The following is a 19576-nucleotide window of genomic DNA, read 5'->3' on the forward strand; positions in this document are numbered from 1 at the left end:
CCCCCTTGCTCGGCGTCGCCTCCGGGCGGCCTTAGGTGTCCCCGGCAGGTAGGCTTCCCCCACCCAGAGCAGCCTCCTTCCCACTTTCCTGCCGGGAGGCCGCCCGTGGCCCGTTGCACAGGTGGGGACCCAGGCTCCGGGAGGCAGAGGCCGGGCTGGACAGAGATGGGAGGTGGGAGGTGGGCACCTGGGAACTGGGTAGACCGGCCCTGCCAGCCCCTCCCGTCTCGGTCCCCAGCCCCTGGGGTCGCCCCTGCTCCCCCCTCCCTCCCCAGCTCCATCAAATACCGGGATTGGGGGCGGGCAGCTCCTCCTTGCAAATGAGGCCGTTTTATGGGCTTTAGAAAAACACTTCGATTGTTCCCTCAATTACCCCGAGCGCATTGAATATATTAATCTCTCCCTTAACCGAGGGAGCCCGGGCTGCGGCCCCTCCCCCAGCACCCGCACCCTCCGCGGCTCAGCTGCAGCGACTCCCAGCCCCTGGCCTCTGGCCCTCGGCGCTCAGCCTGGGTCCGGGCAGCAGGCTTTTGCTGCACGCGCGTGAGCACGCACACACATGCACACACGCACACACACGCACACGCATGCACACACGCACACGCATGCACACGCACACACGGGCACCCGGCGGACAGCTGCTTTACGTTTCTCTATCAATTTTCATTGATTTCCTCCTTTGCTGTTCTTTGGAAGAGGCTTTTCTTGGAGTAAACTCGATCACGGTAGTGGGGGGGTGGGGGGCCTGCAGGCAGCTCCCCCTTCTGCCGGTGACAACTGCCTCCAGCTTGAACACACTCTGCCTCAGGCAGCGGAGCCCCTGTTAAAAGCTACCTGAGGTTTCCCTTTGTAGCTCGATTTTCTTTTATTTCAGGGAAACAAAGGCACTGTCAGGGCATTCCCAGGGAGCCTGTCACCCACTGGGGAGGGCTGAGGCTGGCAGGAGAGGCAGGAGAGGCAGGGCTGGCTGGTGCTGGCCCAGCGACAGGGACCAAACTGCCCCCTCAGGAAGGGAAGGGCCCTCGGCTAAATGTACCACGATGGGGGCCAGCCTCCCGCCCCCTCTTTCTCCTCTGCGACTCCCAAGGACTTTCTGCATTTAGGGGCCCCGAGGGAGACCTCAGAGCTCCCCAGACAGAGCAGATACAGACTTGAAAATGCCTAAACTGGGGCGACCCGTATTCACGTCCTCGCCAGGCCTGCCCCTCAGCCCCTCCTTCCTGACCCCCGAGTCCCCTCTCTGTCCCCTCCCTATCCTCGCAGAGTCCTAGCCAGGAGCCTAGCCGGTGCCCAGAGCTCAGTGGGGTGGAGTATAGACGCAGCTCGGGGTCAGGCAGCTGCCCTGGGGCCCGGTGAGCCTGGGCTCAGATCAGTCTCTGGCTCCGGTTTGGTAGCTGTGCAGCCTTGTGCAGATTGCGTAACTTCCCCCAGCCTCGGTTTCCACATCTGTGAAATGGGGGCGAGCGGTGCCTGTGTCTTCCATCGCTGGGAAGATAAATGAGCTAGTTTACAGCCCTGGCTTACACCTCCTGCCCTGGGGGAGTGTTGAGTAAGTGCTTGCTGTTCCGGTAATGAGTCGAGATGATGTGTCTGGGCCTCAGTTTCTTTATCTAGAAAATAGCCTTGCTCCTTCTTGCCTAGCCGGCCTCCAGGGGAGGGGTGATGGGAACCTGGGAGCCCCACTCTCTGGGACCTGGGTACCGGGTTTCGGAGTAGAGAAGCCTGGCCCAGCCTGATGCTAGCCTAGGAAGAAGCTCCATTAGCAGATTTTGTAACTGAGCATGCCAGATGGCCCCCCTGCCCTCCCCCTCCTCACCTCCCCCCACTCCAGCCAGGGGCTACTGCTGACTCACACCTCCTGGAGGCTGGAGGCCTGCGTGTGTGTGTGTGTGTGTGTGTGTGTGTGTGTGTGTGTGTGGCAAGGGGGAGATGGAGCGGAAGGGGATGCTTGCCTCTGATGTCCTTCTCTCTAGCCCGCCCAGGGGAGGAACTGTGGTGGGCTTCTCCTCTCCAGAAATTACCTTCCCAGTGAAATAGGAGGGAGGAGGGGCGGGAGGCTCCAGTTCTCTGGCCTTTTATGGTCATCTTCCCCTTTTCTCCTTCCCTGACACCCCTGGGAGGGGGATGTGCCCCTGGCACGCACTCCTGAACACAGCCACCCTCGTGCATGTGCTGGTATACACACACCCAGCACATCGCATCCTGGACATACAGAGATCCCCGCACCCCATCACAAAGAGAGATTCACACCAGCTAACTGGTGGACACATGGGACACACGCCCTCCCACACACAGATCTGCACCTCCTTGGGGCCTTGCTGGCTTCATCCCTGTACAGAACCCCTCACGTGCAGCCTCTACTAGGGAAGAAAGGGACCTGGGGACACGGCAGGTGTGCTGTACGAGGTGAAATTAAAACTGCATGTGAAACCAATCTTTAAGAAAACAGTGGATGATGAAGGGCTGCAGAGAAGGAACATGGACAGCACCCGCACCAGCCTGACCTGGGCCTGCTTAGGGGTTGGCCTGTGGGGAGTCAAATGAGCCCCCAGCCTGCTCTTGGCCTGGTTCTGCAGAGGTCCTGAGCTCAGGAGCAGCTGAAGCCAGCAGGGCCCAGCCCCTTCCCCAGACAGATGGAGAATAAGTGGGGCTTTCCCTCTTCCCTCTGGATCTGATAGCCTGCCCTGGAGCCCAGCGGTGCAACCTCCCCGGGCCCAGGGTGTTCATCCATCCATCCATCCGTCTGTCTATTCATCCATTCCCCCAGCAGTAAACAAGGTAGCTGTGTCCCCGAACCCTCAGCGAGCCTCCAAGCTGAGCAGGGAGAGGCAATAAGAGGACAGTGACTCTCCAAGCTGACAGTGAGGACCTGGGGAGGAAGCGATGGGCATGACTGGGTGATCAAGGACTGGGTCTGCTGTAGGAAAACCAGCTCCGGTCAGGAGTCAGAAGACCTTGGTCTAGACCTATGTCTCCGTTGCAGTGTAACTTGGAGCAAACCACTTGACCTAACAGTGCCTCAATTTCTTCATCTGTGCAATGGGCAGAGCAGTGCCTACTGACGGTGAGGTTGTGAAGTCAGGTGAGGAAGGGGGGCGGGAAATTACTTGGTTTGTCAAAACCCACCTCGCAAATGTCAGGGGGACATCTGATCCCTTCTCAAAGAATGGGTGGGATTCCAAGAGAGAGTGAGAAGAGTGGTTTCCAAGTGGAGAGGACAGTGTGAGCAAGGGTGTGGAAGCAAGAACGTGGAGGTGTGTGAGGGAACAGCAAGCAGGGAGGAAGGAAGAAGTGGGGACAGCATCTCTGTGGGGCGGGGAGTTGCAGGGATGTCAAGGGAACAGAGGGCAGGTGTGCTGGCTCTGAGGACCCTGAGCCCTCTAGCCCTCTGCTAGCACCTGCTTTGAGCCAGGCTGGCAAAGGAGGAGACTGCGAAGCCCACTGAGGCGTCATAAAGGTCTTGGGGGTGGGGTAGGACAGGTAGCTCTCATCCCGTCCATTTTCTGGAGCAGGAAACTGAGTCCTTAGAGGAGGTGGCAGCTTGCCTGCGGCTCCTCATTGGGTCCATAGCAAAGCCAGGCTGGAATCCAGGGGCCCCCACGTGTTTGGGTTTCTCAGGGGCAGTACTCAGCACAGAGCGGAGAATGACGGGGGACATGCCTTCCCAGGGAGACTCCTACTCTGACGGGCTTTCTAAAGCATGTGACAGGATCAAGGGGAAGCGGTCTGGGGGAACAGATTTCTTCCTGGTGGCCCCATATGGCACCAAGTCCAGTCAAGACGGATTACGGAGCCTGAAGTTGAGCCATTGTGCCCCTGGTGCTGGGTGGATGGAGAGCAGGACTGGGGATGGGGCTGGGGCTGTCAATGGCTCAGGGTCCCCAGGCAACCCTCCTAGCCCACCGGAGTTGGCACCTGCCAGGGAGAAAAAGGTGTTGCGTCAATAGTGCCAGGACAGAACCGTGCCCTTTCGCTGAGGGGTGCGGGAGGGCTACAGCCGAGAAGGTGCAGGGGAGAAACATGGGCTTTGGCCTCAGATCCCAGTCTCTGCCCCATACCCGGTGCTTCTGATCAAGTCACTTCTCTGACCCTTTGTTTTCTCCTCTGTAAAATGGGGGTAACGATGCTGACTCCGCGGCGTGATTGTGAGGATTAAATCATCTGCCAGCCTGACTGTAACTCGGCAGCCCTTCCTGGAGGAGAGGAGATTCCAAAGACTTCCAGAACAGACACAGACTGGAAGGCACCGCGGGTCCAGCCTTGAGGCAGGGGCGGCAGGACACACATCCGCATGCCTTCTGCCTTCTGCCTTCTGCTGCCGCCCGGAGGTGCAGGGTTCTTCTGTGTGAGGCCCCGATTCTGGGCCAGGCCTGGCCTCTCGGGGCTCCCCAGGAGACAAGGGACCCCAGCAAGGCCTCTGCGGTCATTGGAGGCCAGAGGGGAAGCCCCGAGCCTACCCTGGGGGAAAGGGTGAAGACTTGCTCCTTCAACCCCTGCTCTGCCTCCTTCCCTCCTGTCAGATGGCGGAGGCACGACTCCCCTGACATTGTGGACTTGAATTTGCAGCAGATTTAAAGAGGACACGAAGTGCTCCAGGAACACTAGCTGTGATCCTTGTGCTGGAGGATGGCGGCCTGCCAGGTAGACAGGGCTGGGAGGGAACGTTTCGGCAAAGGCCCGGAGCTTGGCTTCCTTTGGGAACTTGGGGGCCATACAGGGTGGGGGGGGGTCAGGTGAGGAGCAGGAGTCTGCCCCCACCCCTCGCTGAGCAGGGAGCCTGCCCTTGACTGACTGCTGGGAGGGGGTGGGGGTGGGGAGATATTATTTTAATCTTCCTCTTAAAGCATAATTGCTTTTTGTCGGCGGGTGTTCCGGGAGCCGCCTCCCGAGAGTGCTGTGCAGGCTCCGGTCCTCCGGGACCCGGGTGGGGCGGGCCAGCGCTGAGCTGCATTAATACGCTGCAAATGCGATTTCATGGCCTCAAATGAGATTAGGGCCAGAGGCTGTGCTCTCTGGTGGAGACGGGCCCGGCCATGTGGGTGAGGGACCGGGAGCCAGAGAGGGAGGGAATCAAGGATCCCAGGCCCACTAGGCCTGAATAAGCAGTTTCCTGTAACCTGAGCTCCTCGGGCCTGCTGGGTCATCCCAGCCAAAGGGCAGGTGGGGCGGGGGCCAGACTCCCCACAAGCACCTCAGTAAGGGGGAGGCCTGTGGTTACAAGCACACTGTGCAGCCAGAAGCCAGATGGCCTGGGTCTGAAGGTTGGCTCTTCTGCTCCAGGCTCTGCCTCTGTTTTCTCATCTGTAAAATGGGGACTAGAGTAGTACTTACCTCAAGACTAGTTACAACGACTGAGTAACATATGTAAAATGTGTAGAATAGGGCCTGCCACATAGCAAGTGCTTGTCAATTTTTAAAGATTTTTTTTTATTATTATTCATGAGAGACACAGAAAGAGGCAGAGACACAGGCAGAGGGAGAAGCAGGCTCCCTGCAGGGAGCCCGATGCGGGACTCGATCCCAGGACCCCGGGATCACAACCTGAGCCGGAGGCAGATGCTCAGCCACTGAGCCACCCAGGTGTCCCTTAATTTTCAGCTTTTAATACAAGGTTCACACACCAACAATTTGTGCCCTAGGAGGGCAAGAAGGCCACAGAGAACTTGGACTCTGGAGGAAGGAGGATTATCTGGGGGGCAGACACCATTACCCTCGGCTGAAATGGGGGCTCCTGGAGAACTATGGGGAGGAAGGCATCTGATGTCATCCTTCACTCATTCAATGAGCACCCACCTGGCACCGAGCTTGTGCCAGGCAACAGCCTGGGCACTGAGGGGGGACCCCCAGGTGGAGTTCTTGTCCTCAGAAGAGACAGACCCTCTCCCAGAAAAGAACAGTGGGTCATAAGCCTGGGCACAGAGAGGCCTAGGGGCTGTGAATCCAATGCTCCTGGGTGGGGATGGGGGCCGTGGGGGCAGGTTTCAGGAATGATTTGCTAGAGATTGTTCCATTTGTGTCTCGAACAGGCATCATGAATTATTCAGGCTGGCAGAGGGAGGAAGACAGTCCAGGCAGATGGAACAGCATATGTGAGGGTCAGGGAGCCCATTCAGGGCACTGCAGGCACCATGTGGCTGGAGCATGGGTGTGAGGTGGGGATCGGCCGCCCTGACGCTGGAGAGGCCGGGCTGGGCAGACGTGAGACTTTCGGGGGGCCTGTGGGAGAAGGCGAGTCTCTCCTGAGAGCAGTGGAGCCCTCCTGACATGTTTACTGAGGCAGAGGAGGGGCTCGGTCAGATTTGTGGGTGGAAGAGTCGGTGTGAGGGGAGGGCCTGGGTGGCCCCCCCTGCATCTTAGCGGGGCTGGCTTCTGCACTCCGCACCAACTAAAGGGAATGGCAGGTGGCCTTCTTTGCTCACCCCCTTATTTAGTTCTTTGTTAACGAGTTATTGATTTTTCAAAAGAAAAATGCCCCAAAGCCACGTTGCATCTTTAGCAAAGTGATTCATGACGTGAGGATGGGCCCGGAGCTGCCCCCGATGAAAACTCTGGCTCCCCAGCGCCCGGAAGCCTCCTTCAACAGGGCGGTCAATAACCGTGCCTGCTGAGCCAGTAAGGGGAGCGTAAGGGGAGCGGCATGCCCAGTTACAAGTCCCCTGCTGCAAGGCTGGGGCCAGGGGCTCAGGTCGGGCACCCTGGTGCACACGTCGGGGGAGCTGGGTTCAGAGCACCTGCCCCTTACCAGGCCCTGGCAGGTGGGACATCCTGGCTGCTTTGCAGGTGAGGAATGGCAGCCCTGCTGGGTCCAGAGGCTTGCCCAGATGCTCACTGAGGGGCCGAGCGGAGCCCAGGGTAAGGCAAGGCGGGCTGCGGACTCAGCATTGCAGGAGGGGCCCCTCTGACGTCTGCCCTCCTTCAGCCCAAGCCCGCCCCCCCCCCCCCGCCCCGCATATACCACTCGGGCCGGGGGCCACCTTGGCATTTGGAGATGCAGACCCTCCAAGAGAACTGCCTCAGCTGACAACTGTCAAATGCCAGGGGAGGGACAGGGACTGCAGCATAGACACAGGCAGGCGTCACCACGAACAAAGAGGACCGCTCGGAGCAGGGGAAGAAGGGAGTCAGGAAGGCTTCCCGGAGGAAGTGTCTTGAGCCAGACCCTGAGGACAAATGGAACGGAGGTAGGAAAGCAGGCGGCCTTGCTGACATGTCGGCCTGGAGAAAGGCTGTGGAAGGAAGGGCCTGGAAGCCAGCCAGGGGTGGGTCTGCAGAAGAGGGGCGGCTGGGGCTGGAAGCCGGGGGCGCAGGGTGAGAAGGCTCGCACACTCGCACGCTGGCAGAGGGGCGCGCACTTCACCCTGCAGGCATTTTTTTTTTTTTTTTTGCTTCTCCGGCCCGTGTCCACTGGGGAGATCCAGGCCTCAGTCTGTTGAGCAAGGGAACGAGGAGCATTTTTGGAGTACTCCGCTGAGCGTCAGTGCTAAGTGTGGTACCTGCATTGCCTCTTTCGGTCTTCACAGAAGCACCGATTTCCCCACTCTGAGGAGGGAGGCCGAAGCTCAGAGAGGGTTAGTATTTTGAACCAAGATCACAGGGCTCTAAGCTGCCATTTGCTACGGAATCACACTCAGTTTCCCCGTCATCCTTTACCTAAGCCCAATGCATCAGCCCAAAGGAAATAAAGAGAGAGTGATGGGGGGGGGGGCACAGAGGAGGGGAGGAGGAGCGGGGTTGTGTGTGTGTCCAGGGGTACGGGACAGGCCCACGGGGAACGGAAGGCCAGGTTTGACTGCTCTGGGGGACAGACTTCCCTGGACTTGCTGCAGGGATATTCAGGCCCAAGGGACATCTGGGACGCGGCAGGAGGGACTGTAGACAGCTGTGAACCACTTGTCTACACTCTTCCTGCTGCCCAGCAAGCCCAGAGCAGAGCCGAGGCGGGAGGGCAGGACCCCTCCCTCCCCAAGGGCCAGCCTCAGATGCAGCCCAGAGGCTCGCCCTCCGTAGCTGTGGGCTCCCTAAATGGCCCTTTAACCCCTGTGTGGGGCTACTTGGCGGGGGCCACCAGGCCGCTCCAAGTAGGGGGGGCGGCGGGGAGGGCTACCTATCAGCTGTGAGATCACTCATTACCTGCTTCCCCTCAAGCTGGAATCTCTCCGAGTCCTCAGAGCCTGGCGCCAGCCCCCGGGCATTGGGGTGCGGCTCATTTCCCTTGGCTGGGGGAACCAGAGCTCCGCTGCGGGGAAGGGCCATGAGGCCAGAGGACAAGCTGGGGAGGCAGGGAGAGAGGTGGGGCTCATGGCTGCGTTAAGTAGGGAAGCCACAGGCAGTCCGGGGCCTGGGCTGATGGCCTTCTCACCGCCAGGGAGGAGCAGTTCCAGGGGAGGGTTCGTGTGGCACAGGAGCGAGTGTCCCAGGGGTCCTTGGCCCAGGGCACAGGCAGCCCTCCAGGGGGGTGGTAGGAAGGCCCTTCTGGTGGCTGCTGAGTGCACAGGCTCGCGAGCACGCTGGAGCCAGACGGCCTGGAACCGGAGTCCAATTGCATTATCTTCTTCCCAGGCAGGAAGGCCAGCAGGCTGGGGCTCCCCGGGCACAAAATTCTCTCTGGGTGAGCACCCCGAGTCCAGGCAGGGCAGGTCTAGGGGCCACAGTGAGGCAGGGACGGGGCTAGGGTGCAGGATTTGCAGACAGTGGTGGTCGGAGCACCCTCACAGCCCCGAGACAGCGCCTCTTTCAGCTTTGCTCCCGAAGTACCCTGCGGGCCTCCCCCAGCCCTGCTGCAGCCTTGGGAACTAACAGGAAGGAGCTGGCACCCTAGGGTGGCTGGGGAGCCATCACCGAGACCCTGTCCACGCGTGCGGCGGTCTGGTGGTGACATTATCAGCCCAGGAGGCAGGCCTGGGAGGGAGAAAACTGGGAGTGCGACTCCCTGCTTTCAGCCTCCGCCATCTGGATGAGCTTGGCTGGTCTTTCCAGTTCCAATGGGAGGTGAGGCCTAGTTTTTCTGTCTTGAAACTGGGGAGGGCCACATCCTCCTTGCCTTTCTCTAGACTAGGGCTGCCGGGGGAAGGAGCAGTCCTCCACAAAGCCATAGCTCCTACCTCTTGCTGCCAGAGTGGGCCTGCTTTTGGTCCCCAGGCCCAGGACAATGCAAAGAACACTTAGTATGGGGACGCCTGGGGGAGCTCAGTGGTTGAGCCTCTGCCTTCAGCCCAGGGCATGATCCTGGAGACCTGGGATCATGGCAGATCGAGTCCCACATCGGGCTCCCTGCATGGAGCCTGCTTCTCTCCCTGCCTGTGTCTCTGCCTCTCTCTCTGGATCTCTCATGAATAAATAAATAAAATCTTAAAAAAAAAAAAAAAAAACAACAGTATGGAGTCTAAAACCGCTGGCCAGAGAACGAGGCAGGCCACAGGAGTCTTCCAGATGCCTGTCAACCCCACCTAGTACCCCAGATCTCACGTTTCCTAGCCCAGGATTCCTGGCCATGCTGCCTAGCATCTCCGTGGAGCCGACCTCACCCCAGGCCAGGGGCCAGCCACCCCTCATTCTGGCCTCTCCCTGCACAGAAAAGCACTTGGAACCGTGCCTGGCACATAGTAAGTGCTACGTAAAAAAAACGGTTATCTTTGTAATAATTCCTTACGGAGCTCAGAATTGGACTAGTCATAATACTGGGTCCATCCCCCAGAACATTGTTGGCTCTCTTTAGTTATTTATAATTTATTTTTGATGATATGATGAACACCCATTAACTGGCCGATGTAAGCGGCGTTACGATAACATACCTCCTTGATCCCCGTTCTCTCTGCCACCTTCCCACTCAGCCTCCAAATGAAACCATTTTCTCCAACGTTGTGTTTATGATTATTCAACAAATGAGAGACTACGGGCACCCAAAGAGGCAGGACGGCTGCAGATTCCTTAACCGAAATAGCTGTTAGCCAAGTTGTAACTTCCTGCGAGCAGGGTCTCAGCCTCCACCACCGGGCTGGGCCACTGGTGAATCCTGGTGGACGTGCAGTTCGGGGTACAAAGAGCAGGGAGGGTGAGGAGTGAGGGCCACAATGCAGGCAAAACCCAGCTCCCAAAACATGGAGAAGGGCTTCTGAGCCCCCACCCCACTCCACCTGGACTCTACCTGGGGGACTTGTGCTCTGCCCTGTGATGTCACACAGCGTTGCCCAGGTGATCCTGCCGGGGGGAAGAGCTCATAGCTTTTCCAGGCCTGGAGAGAGGCAAACCCCTGTCTTTACCTTCCTGGGGGTACCGAGAGCCAATTGGTTCAGCCGCTGACCCTATGGAGCTGGTCATGGCCCAGAGGCCTGAAGCCAACTGCACTTAAAGAATGTCTCGCTACTGAGAAAGCTCCAGGCTGCCCTCCTCCCCGGCCCCGCGGGTCCCCCTGCCTGTTACCCTGTCCAGGTCCCAGAGCCCGTGTATGGCACCCCTGAGACAACACTGACGCTCCTTACGGTACACCAAGCCCAAAGGCTCCAAGGTGCTCAGGCCAGCTGCCTGGACAGGACTGATGCCTGATTGCCCACGGATATCAGGTACTGGTCCCCAAGATCTGTAAACAAGGTCAAACACTCCTGCCCCTGAAGAGATGGGACGGAAAAAGAAAAAGGTGAGGCCTGAGGGCATGGGTCCTGCGCTTGCATGAGTTCATTTCTCCTTCAAAGTCCCTTGTTGTATTTGCTTCTAAATCACGACCAAAGCTTCCCTTCTCTGGGTCTCAGTGTTCTCAGCTGCGAAATGGAGAGCAAGGAGGTCTCTGCGATGCTTCCAAGTTAGGCATGCTAGACTCCTGGGCCACATGGGATCTGAAATTCGGCATGCTTGCAGGTGTTGTCAGCCCCCGCCACCCTTACCTCATTGTCTCTGCCTGGTATCCCCATGACCCAGGGAAAAATGTAGCTTGAACTGGTACCTTCCCCTACCAACAGCCTGGAAAGGAGTTTTTGCCCCATTGTCACGGAGGCTCCGAGACCCCACTGAGATGGCTCCCCATCACCCTCCAAGATCGAGGAGATTCCCAGGCTGCTGCCCAAAGCTCCACTATCTTATGCCCCTCCAGCCCTGGCTCAGACCCTTGCCCCAGGCCACAGATGCTCAACTCCTAGAAAGAAGGGATTCTGGTCAGTTTTGATCACTGCTGCATCCCCAACACTCAGCACAGCACCTGACACATAGTAGGTGCTTAATAAATAGCAGGAACAGAGCAGCGAGACCCTGCCAGGAGGGAACGAAGATCCCAGTGCCGTGAAATGCAAACAGTTTTAAAAAATGAATAAATCTTTTTTAAAAATGCAAACAGTTTAGTATGAGGCTTCTCCTTACCCTCTGCTGACTGTCAAGGCAGAGCCAAGGCCCTTGACTGTGCCAAGTACCAACAGGGAGGGCAGAGTGAGCTGAGACCAAAGGCACCAGGTACTTGCTAACTTGGAATAGCCTCTTTGCAGTTAGACTCAAACCAAATAATCTACGTGCCCCACTGTGGTTTCTACTTTATTACCCTTGACTTTGGTGTCTGTGGTTCCTGGCGTTCTCTCCCTACAGCTGCCTCCTCCCCTTGACTCCACCCTCCCCCTTTCAGCTCCTTTCTAAATGTCAGGGGCGCTAAGTGGCCAGCTGGTCCTGACGCTCATTCCCACCTGCCCACCTGAGCTGGATTTGGGGATCTGAGGAGCATGCATGGGAGCCCTGAGAAGGACACAGATTTGTTTCATTTAATCCATAACTTAGTGGAACATTTTCAATGACTGAGTACAATGCCCTGTAAGGACGTGCATATCACGTACACGGTAGCGCACAGTCACATTTCTTCTTGCGTGAATCTTCCATAGATCTTAGACGTCAGTGCTCTCTGTGTAGTAAGGAAATTCATTCTTTTATACATATTGCAAATATTTTCTCCTGTTTGTCTTTCCTTCGTATCGTGGTGAATTGGTGGTTATCACAGAAGTTGGCATGGATATTTAGTGGAATCAAAGCGTCAGTCCTTCCCTTTATGAGTTGTGACTTTTGTGTCATCTTCGGAAAAGCCTCTTCTCCCTGAATAGCACAACTCCTACTGCTCCCACTAACAAGCACGGGCTCCCCGGATCAGGAGCCCAAGGGCATATACGTTGTGGCCCATAGAAAGCTCAGCACATCCAGAGAGCAGAGCAGGGACGTCTGCGAGCTGAGCCGAGCGCCCAGATGCAAGTGCTTTTGCCTCCCTGAGCCCGTTTCCCCACCTAGGTTGTGGCCATCACAATCCCCAAGGAAGTTTAGATGCTGAAACTAGAAGGAACACGCAGGATCATTTTTTAACCCAAAACCTTATGACACAGCTGCAAAACTGAAGCAGGGGTGGGAGGGAGCATTTGTCCTGATGCAGGCGCCTCTCGGAGAGAAGCCTGCAGATCCTCATCCAGACGGAGGAAGGGGAGGCAGAGAGGTTGGCTCACGGCCCCCACTCCAGGCCTCACACTTAGGTCCTGGCCTCCCTGGCTCTGGGCCCAGCCAGCCCAGCGGGCACATGCCTGCAGGCCTCACCAGGAGGTGCCAGCCTGGCAGCTGGCCGCCTGCCCAGAAGTGAAGCCCCAGCAGTTTCCATCAATTCCCCCCCCACCCGCCCCGGAAGCTTGATTTCCCAGAAGGCTGTCCCAGAGCAAGTAGGGGACAGAGAGGGGGCCGCAATTCATGGGCCCGGTCTGCAAAATCACTGATTGGGCTCCGGGGCTACCAGAGTCAGTGAGAGCCCTTGGGCAGCTGCCGTGCTGCTGGGCCCTCACTTCTGGGGCCCCAGGGAGCTGGGGACAGGCCCCGTACCACACAGCAACAAGGGGGATGGGGCCACCCTCTTAGGCTGCTCCTGGGAATCGGGCCATCGGAGAGACATTAGTCATCTCTCCTGGCCTCACCGCAGGAACCATAGGCCGGTTACAGGGAAGACTGAATTACAACCATCCCAGACATCCCCACTGACCAGGAGGGAAAGTGAGGACCTCACAGGAAGTCAGGGCAGAGCTGGCCTGAAACCTACCTCTCTCAACACCCTGGGCCGCTGGTCTTGCTCCCACACAGCTGAACCAGAAGACTAAGCGTGCTGGAGAGGGGAGTGGGTTATGGGGGAGCACACAGTGAGGGGGGGAATATAGGAAGGGAGCGTCTCTGATCTATGAGTGGGAAGGGGTGGCCCTGTGCCTGCTTACCCCCACCCCCCACCCCGTAGGGTTTTTCTCTGAGCACTGACCTCCCTCTGTTCCTCCCACCCTGGCCTGGCTCAGGGAACAGGGAGCGGGGAGGAGTAACTCTCAACACCTCTGCAGATGGTGACAGGCCCCCCTGGGCCCTAGTCAAGGGGCACTCCTCTGTCAGAGGGAAGGGGCCCCTGTAGGGTGGCACTTCTGGGCCTGGGAGGTGGGCTTCTCACCTCCTAATTAGTCATCTTGTTAGGCAAGGACCACAGCTTGTACCAAGATGGCCTTTCTGATAAGGTGAGACCTGTAGGAAATGAGGGAGTAAGCCACAGGAATGGACGCGCAGGGGAGGAGGGAACGGCCTGGAAAAGGCTTTGAGGCAGGAGCCAGCTTGGGGTGTGCAAGAAACCCCTGGAGCCAGGGGCAGGGGGCCCAGGGATGAGGTGAGGGCGGCTTCCTGGGCCAGAGGTCCTTACAGGCCTTCGCGGGACTTACAGGTCCTCACAGGCCACTGCGAAGCTCTGGATGGACCGGAGCTGGTGCTTGCAGCAGAGGAGAGATGTGGTCCGACTGTGAAGGATCACGGGGCTGCTCCGGGAGACGGGCCGGGCGGAGGCAGGGTCGGAGAGGAAGTGAGAAAGCAGTCAGGAGCACGGAAATCCAGTGTCCCGCACCTGAGTGCTTGGTGGTAACGGTGAGAAGGGCTCCGAGTCCAGACCCCCAGACCCGGTTTGAAGCAGGGCTGGAGGAGCATCCCGCTGGGGAAGCGGCCTCCCGGAGCCTGACTGGCCCAGAGCTCTCCCTCCGCCCAGGGCGCATCAGGACTGGGCCAGGGGATCCACCGACGCCCACCCCACCCCCAGAACTGGGTCCTTACTCTTCTCCTGGCCTCCATCTCCCCTCTATGTCACAGGACATTGTTTTGTTTGGTTTTTAAAGATTTTATTTATTCATGAGAGACACACAGAGAGAGGCAGAGACACAGTCCCGGTGTGTCCTGATGTCGGGACTCAATCCTGGGACCCCGGGGTCGGGACCTGAGCCAAAGGCAGACGCTCAACCGCTGAGCCACGCAGGCATACCCAGGACATTGTTCTTGATCTCCATGGATGCGTCCTACTTTGAGGACTCCCCCTACCAGGGCCTGCCTTGGAATGCAGGTTCTGACAGGCTGAACTTTCTAGATAAAAGGGCAACCCTCACACCCCCTTCAGGGGCCCATCTCCAAGCTGAGGAGGTCCCTGGCTTCTCTCCTGGGGCATCAGCTAGTGCTGATCGATCAGCAGAGGGATGAGGACGGGGGCAGCCTCTGCCAGGTGAGGCCTAGCACGGGTGGATGTGGGTCACCCACGTCCAGCCCTGGCACTGGGAGTGAGAGTCCAGCAGCCAGTGCAGAGGAAGAGCGGCCCGAGCCACAGCAGTGCAGGTCCACAGCTGTCCCCAGCCCACAGTGTTTACTCCCAAACTGCTGGTTCTGCTGCCCTCCGCAAGTCCTCGTGCCTCCGGAATCAACGCGAGCCTGCCCTGAGCTGTGGGAGCTCCCTCCCCGCCCTGCACCCTGCTCCAGCTCCCCAGTCCTCCCAGCCATATGTGTCCTCCCAGCTCTGTAAGGCCTCCTCTTCCCAGCTGCCTTCTCTGACTGCACCGGCGGCTGCTCCTGTCTCCTCTCCAACAGTCCACAGCTTGGGGATTCAGGGTGCTTGGGGCCCTGAATCCCCAAGCTGTGGACTGTTGGGCTCTTGAACTCCTTCTCACGTGAGTCTGCTTGGGGCCACCAGCCCAGAGGCCCCGTGCGCCGGCAGGCACCTCTCCGCCTTCCCGGTCTGCAGGGTTCTCTGGGTGGAAGATAGAGGGGACACATTCATCTCTTTTTGCTAATGCATCAGGTGACTCCGTGGATGTGGATAAACTTTGTAAAGGGCCGTGCATGGGAAGGGCCTAAGGTTACAGGTGGACTGAGGAAGGCCTGCTGCTAGCACCTCAAAAGCAGGCAGGACTTAGGAATCAGATGCAAGCACCTGCAAAAGCAGAGGCCCAGTGGTGAGACGACTTGAGGGATGAGGCCCGTCTCTCTCTGCAGGAAGTGACGCAGGGCTGGGGCGGACGTGCGTGGGATGTGGGCCAGAGGTGGGGAGAAAATGGGGCCAAAGGCAAATGCCCTGTAGTTCCAAACTGGGTGGAGGGACGACTCAGGGAAAGGCGCTTGGAGGGGAGCCGTAAAGGGCTGGAGTTAATAGGGAGGCTGGAAGGACAGGCAACCACCCAGAGGAGGGCACTCAGCCCTGGCTCTCTCCGCAGGTCGCCGAGAGCCCAGAGGAGCCCCTGAACACCGTCCAGAGCATGGAACCCATCACCAGCCACCTGTCCCCCTCTAATAAGGAGACCATCATGGTTACTCTCCACGGGGCCACCCACCTACCCACCTGCAAGGATGGCTCTGAGCCGTGGCCCTACGTGGTCGTGTAAGTAGTGCTGGGAGCAGAGGTCTGGGCTGGCATTGGGCTGGGAGCAGAAACCAGTGTACGGACATTTGCCCGTGAGCAGCCAAAGGTCGGGGGCGGCACTGTGATACCCAGGGGGGAAGCCAAGTGTGAATCACACAGGGGCTGCAGGCTCCGTCCATGTGAGGCCTGACATCTTCCCTGCTGGGTAGGAAGCTGTGCACAGGGCTGAGGAAGGAAGGAAGAGCCACTCCTTGATCCCGAAGCCAGCTGGGCCGGCTTGGCCACAGTTTGACCTCAGGGAGGTCGGCCCCTCCCCTGCAGGGAGGCCTGGGCTGGGCTCAGAGCAGGGTGGTGGTCAAAGGAAGAAGACCTGAGCCTGCCTCTCTGGGCCTCGGGGTGCCCGATCCGACGATGCCCCATTCCAGGGTAGGTGCTCGCGACCATCCTGCTCCTCAGCCCCCACTACTTCTCAGGTCATTGCTATCACGGGGGATTCCCTAGTTTCTTTAACGCACCCCACACCCCCGCCAGCCAGCTGCAGTCAGGGCACACTTCTCACAGCCTAGTGCCTGAGTGAGGCCTCACTCCTCCCAGAAAGGCATCGAGGAGCAAGAGTGTCCATCCAGCCAACCTTCGGCATGGACGTTGGACGTGCGTTCGGTCTTGATTACAAGGTGCTGTGCAGTAACCCTCCCACAAGCTTGTCGCCCCTGAGCCCCTGTGTAAACAGTGGGAGCCACCAGGGCCTCCCCAAAACCTCCTCTAGGACACCCGGCCTCATTCAGTGCCTGCCGCAGCCCTCTCCCAACACCTGCTGAAATCCCACCTTCAAAGCCTTACCCCTGACGCCTCCTCTTCCAGGCAGTCACCAGAGTTGAGCTCTCCCCGCTCTGGGGTCCAGCACAGCAGTGACACCTCTGAGCAGACGCACTTTACATAAACAGGTGCTGCTCTTGTGTCCCCCAGACTGGGGTTCCAGAGCACAGATCCTCGGTCCGACGTCCCCCCTCCCCATGCGCCCAGCACCGGCCTGAGCACCCACCTGGGGCAGAGGAGCCACTGAGACAAGCCCTGCACCCCCACACAGTGGGAAGGGGGATGGAGGGTGCGCTGGGGACCAACAGGTGGAACACTTGCTCGGCTCAAAGGCCCCATCCCCCAGCTCCTGGGCGCTCCCCTCCCCACCCCCCTCCTGGGCGAGGAGGGACAGGTGGCAGAAGCGCGGGCTTGGCAGGGAGCTGCCTTCTCCCCTCAGCTATTTCCATAAACCAATTATCGCCGATCATCCCGGGAGATGCAGGCCCTGCCTATCACCAAGCCGCCCGGGCGCGGGGAGCGGGGAGCGGGGAGCGGGGAGCGGGCGGGAGCGGGCGCCAGCGGCTCCTCCGCGGCCGCGACCCGGCGCCGGCACCGGTTACCATGGCAACGCGCGGCAGGGGCGGGGGCGGGGCGGGGCGCGCTCGGCGGCGCCCAGCTCGGCCCGGCAGGGGCAGGGGTAGGAGCAGGGGCAGGGGTAGGAGCAGGGGCAGGGGCAGGGGCAGGGGCAGCCTCGGGTTCGAGGCCCCAGGCGCGCGCCACCAGCCCGGGTGCTAATGAGATGCAAATGACAGCAGAAGGGAGGGCTTCTGAGACGGGAGGCCCAGCTGTCAGGGACCTGGAAGGGGCTTTCTCAGCCAGCCCCGGGGCGGGGGGCACCCCAGAAGCCCCAGGGCCCGGAGCGCAGAGTGACAAAGCCGCGCGCAGGCGGGAGCATCAGTGCCGCAGTGTCCCTGCCCCTCCTGATGCGAGGTGGGGCTTCCAGTGTACCCGGTGTCTCCTCAGTGCCCATGAATAATCTTTCATGTTCTTTCGAAACACATTTTCTCATTTTTTCCGTCGTCCGTGTGATTGGTTCCCTCAGCTTGGTGTCCTGGCTGAGGTCCCCGCCGGGGTCTGCTGCATCCCACCCCGCACACCCCCCACCCCCCGCGACCTCTGGGGGCTGCAGAGGAGCAGGAGCTAAAAGCTAGGCCTGAGAGTACCCCGGAGCCATGAGCTCATTCAGCCCAAGAGTGGGGACCCCCTAGCTGGGGGCGCTGCGGGGAGGCTGGGTCAGCTCACTCCTGTGCAGCCTCCCCCCGGCTAATGATAGGGCGCCCCTCTGGTTGGGACTGTCCAGACCAAGAAGCCCACGAGGCTCATCTTGTGGTCCCGCCTCTTTCCATCTGAGCTTCCCATCCGACCCCACTACTCCCCTGAAGTAGCTTCTCGGAAGCCAGGGCTGGGCCTGACGCTGTGTGCCCCCACCCTGTGCCCCCCCTAGTGATGCTGGCCTCCTCCCTAGTCACCCCTCTTCCTCTGTACTGTGTGCGAGGAGATCTCATCCTCATCCTGGTGTGGAGGATCACATTCTTCCACCCCCAACGCCGCCCCGTCCCCTTCTTGTCACTGTGGCTCCTACCTCTGAATCTGGCTGCTTCTCCACGCCAGGCTCCCTGATCTTAGGCTACCGCTGTTTTCTTCTTAGCACATCTGATCTTGTCCCTTGTCAAACCCCAAGGGTTTTCACTGCTCCCAGAGTAAAGAGGATTCCGGGCTCCCCGCGTGGTTGGATCCTTGCCGCACCCAACCCCCCAAGCTCCCCAGGAACAAGACCCCCCCACCTCCCTTTCTTGGCTCCAGCCATACAGGGTGCGTCTGTTCCCTAGCAGACCCTGTTCCCTCCCATCCTAGGTCTTTCACGCTCCCTCTTCCAGAACACCCTCCCTTCCCCTCCCCTCCTTGGATCCCAGCTTAGTCGCCTCCTCAAGGAAGCCCTCCCTGACCTCCTAGACCGGGCCAAAGGCTACCGCACCCCCTGCTTCCCTGGGACCACACACCTCTGCAGGTCACAGCTGCAGCTCCACATGGTTGATGTGCTTTGATGGGATGACGGGCATATTCCTCCTCAGTGCCCACCCCTAGGGAGCCCCTCTAGTTCCACCAGCGACCACCAGGTCTGTTTTGCTCTCCAGTCTACCCCCCACTGTTTAACAAAGTACCTGGAGCTAGGACACTGTCAGTAGATCATTGTTGAATGACTCTGGCCCCGTTTCTAGCTCGCTCTGGGACTTCGGGGAAGTTACTTCTCCCCTCAATGCCCCAGCACCTCACCTGGGAACCTGCATGGGAGGGCTGTAGAGATGGTGGAGGCCCAGGGAGACGCTGACAGTCCTAAGCCTGCCCCGGAGTGAGGGAGATCCTTAGTGCCACACCGGGCACGTGAGATCTACCAGAAGCAAGCCATGGGGCAATGGAGAGAAGCTAGAATGGGGCCAGGAAAAGCCAGAATCTGGCCCACGCACCTGACCCCCAGTGTGACCTGAGGCCAGGCCATGGCCCCCTCTGAGCCTCCCTTCCCGGGGTCCGCATGTCTCCGTGCTGCCCCAGGCTTGCCGAGCTGCTTTGTGCTCTGGCCTCTGTTCTTTAAAGACCACGAGTGCCCCAGCTGCACACGCAGGACGGACTCCACACCCGGGTCTGCTGGACTGCTGCCCAGGTCCCGGGTCTCCTCTGACTGATCTGGGCCCCAGGGGTGCCCAGCACCTGCCTCCCAGCCTGGCACAGAGAGACCTGCCAATCAGAGCACAGCGGGGACCCGGAAGGCAGTGGCTGATGGGGGGGGCGGGTGGCCAGCAGGCTGCTGCGGGGAAGGGGCCAGTCAGGAGACATCCTGTAGGGTTCTGACCCTTGGCCAAAGGACTGGTGGCCGGTTTGGCAGCTGCGTCTCTGACTGCCTGCTGCCCACAGCTAAGGAACAGGGAAGTGCTGCTTCCTCTGTGAGCCTGGGGGAAGGCTTGGCCCATGCTGCCACAGTGGCAGGGGCAGAGCACAGGTCAGGGCCAGTTAGTCATACTCCAAGGATCTTTGGTTTTCTTGGATCAGAGAGCCCTGACCCTGGCCCCTAATGGAGACTGACCT

The 19576-nt window shown here is 59.4% G+C and overlaps 1 protein-coding gene across 6 annotated transcripts in view; it reads left to right on the forward strand.

Moving 5' to 3' along the window:
- Window positions 1-10192: 10192 nt before the first annotated feature.
- Window positions 10193-19576, forward strand: part of CCDC33 (coiled-coil domain containing 33) — an 88399-nt gene continuing 79015 nt past the window's right edge. For 2 of the 6 annotated variants that reach the window (XM_072809605.1, XM_072809604.1), the window contains exons 1-2: window positions 10193-10633; window positions 15492-15655. In XM_072809605.1, coding sequence (XP_072665706.1) covers window positions 10613-10633; window positions 15492-15655 — 185 coding nt within the window. In that variant the 5' untranslated portion in view covers window positions 10193-10612. The remainder of the gene's footprint in view (window positions 10634-15491; window positions 15656-19576) is intronic. The other 4 variants (XM_072809607.1, XM_072809608.1, XM_072809606.1 and 1 more) reach the window with 3 other exon arrangements.

This window comes from Canis lupus, chromosome 32 (assembly GCF_048164855.1).
Source record: "Canis lupus baileyi chromosome 32, mCanLup2.hap1, whole genome shotgun sequence".
Classification (NCBI taxonomy): Eukaryota; Metazoa; Chordata; class Mammalia; order Carnivora; family Canidae; genus Canis; species Canis lupus.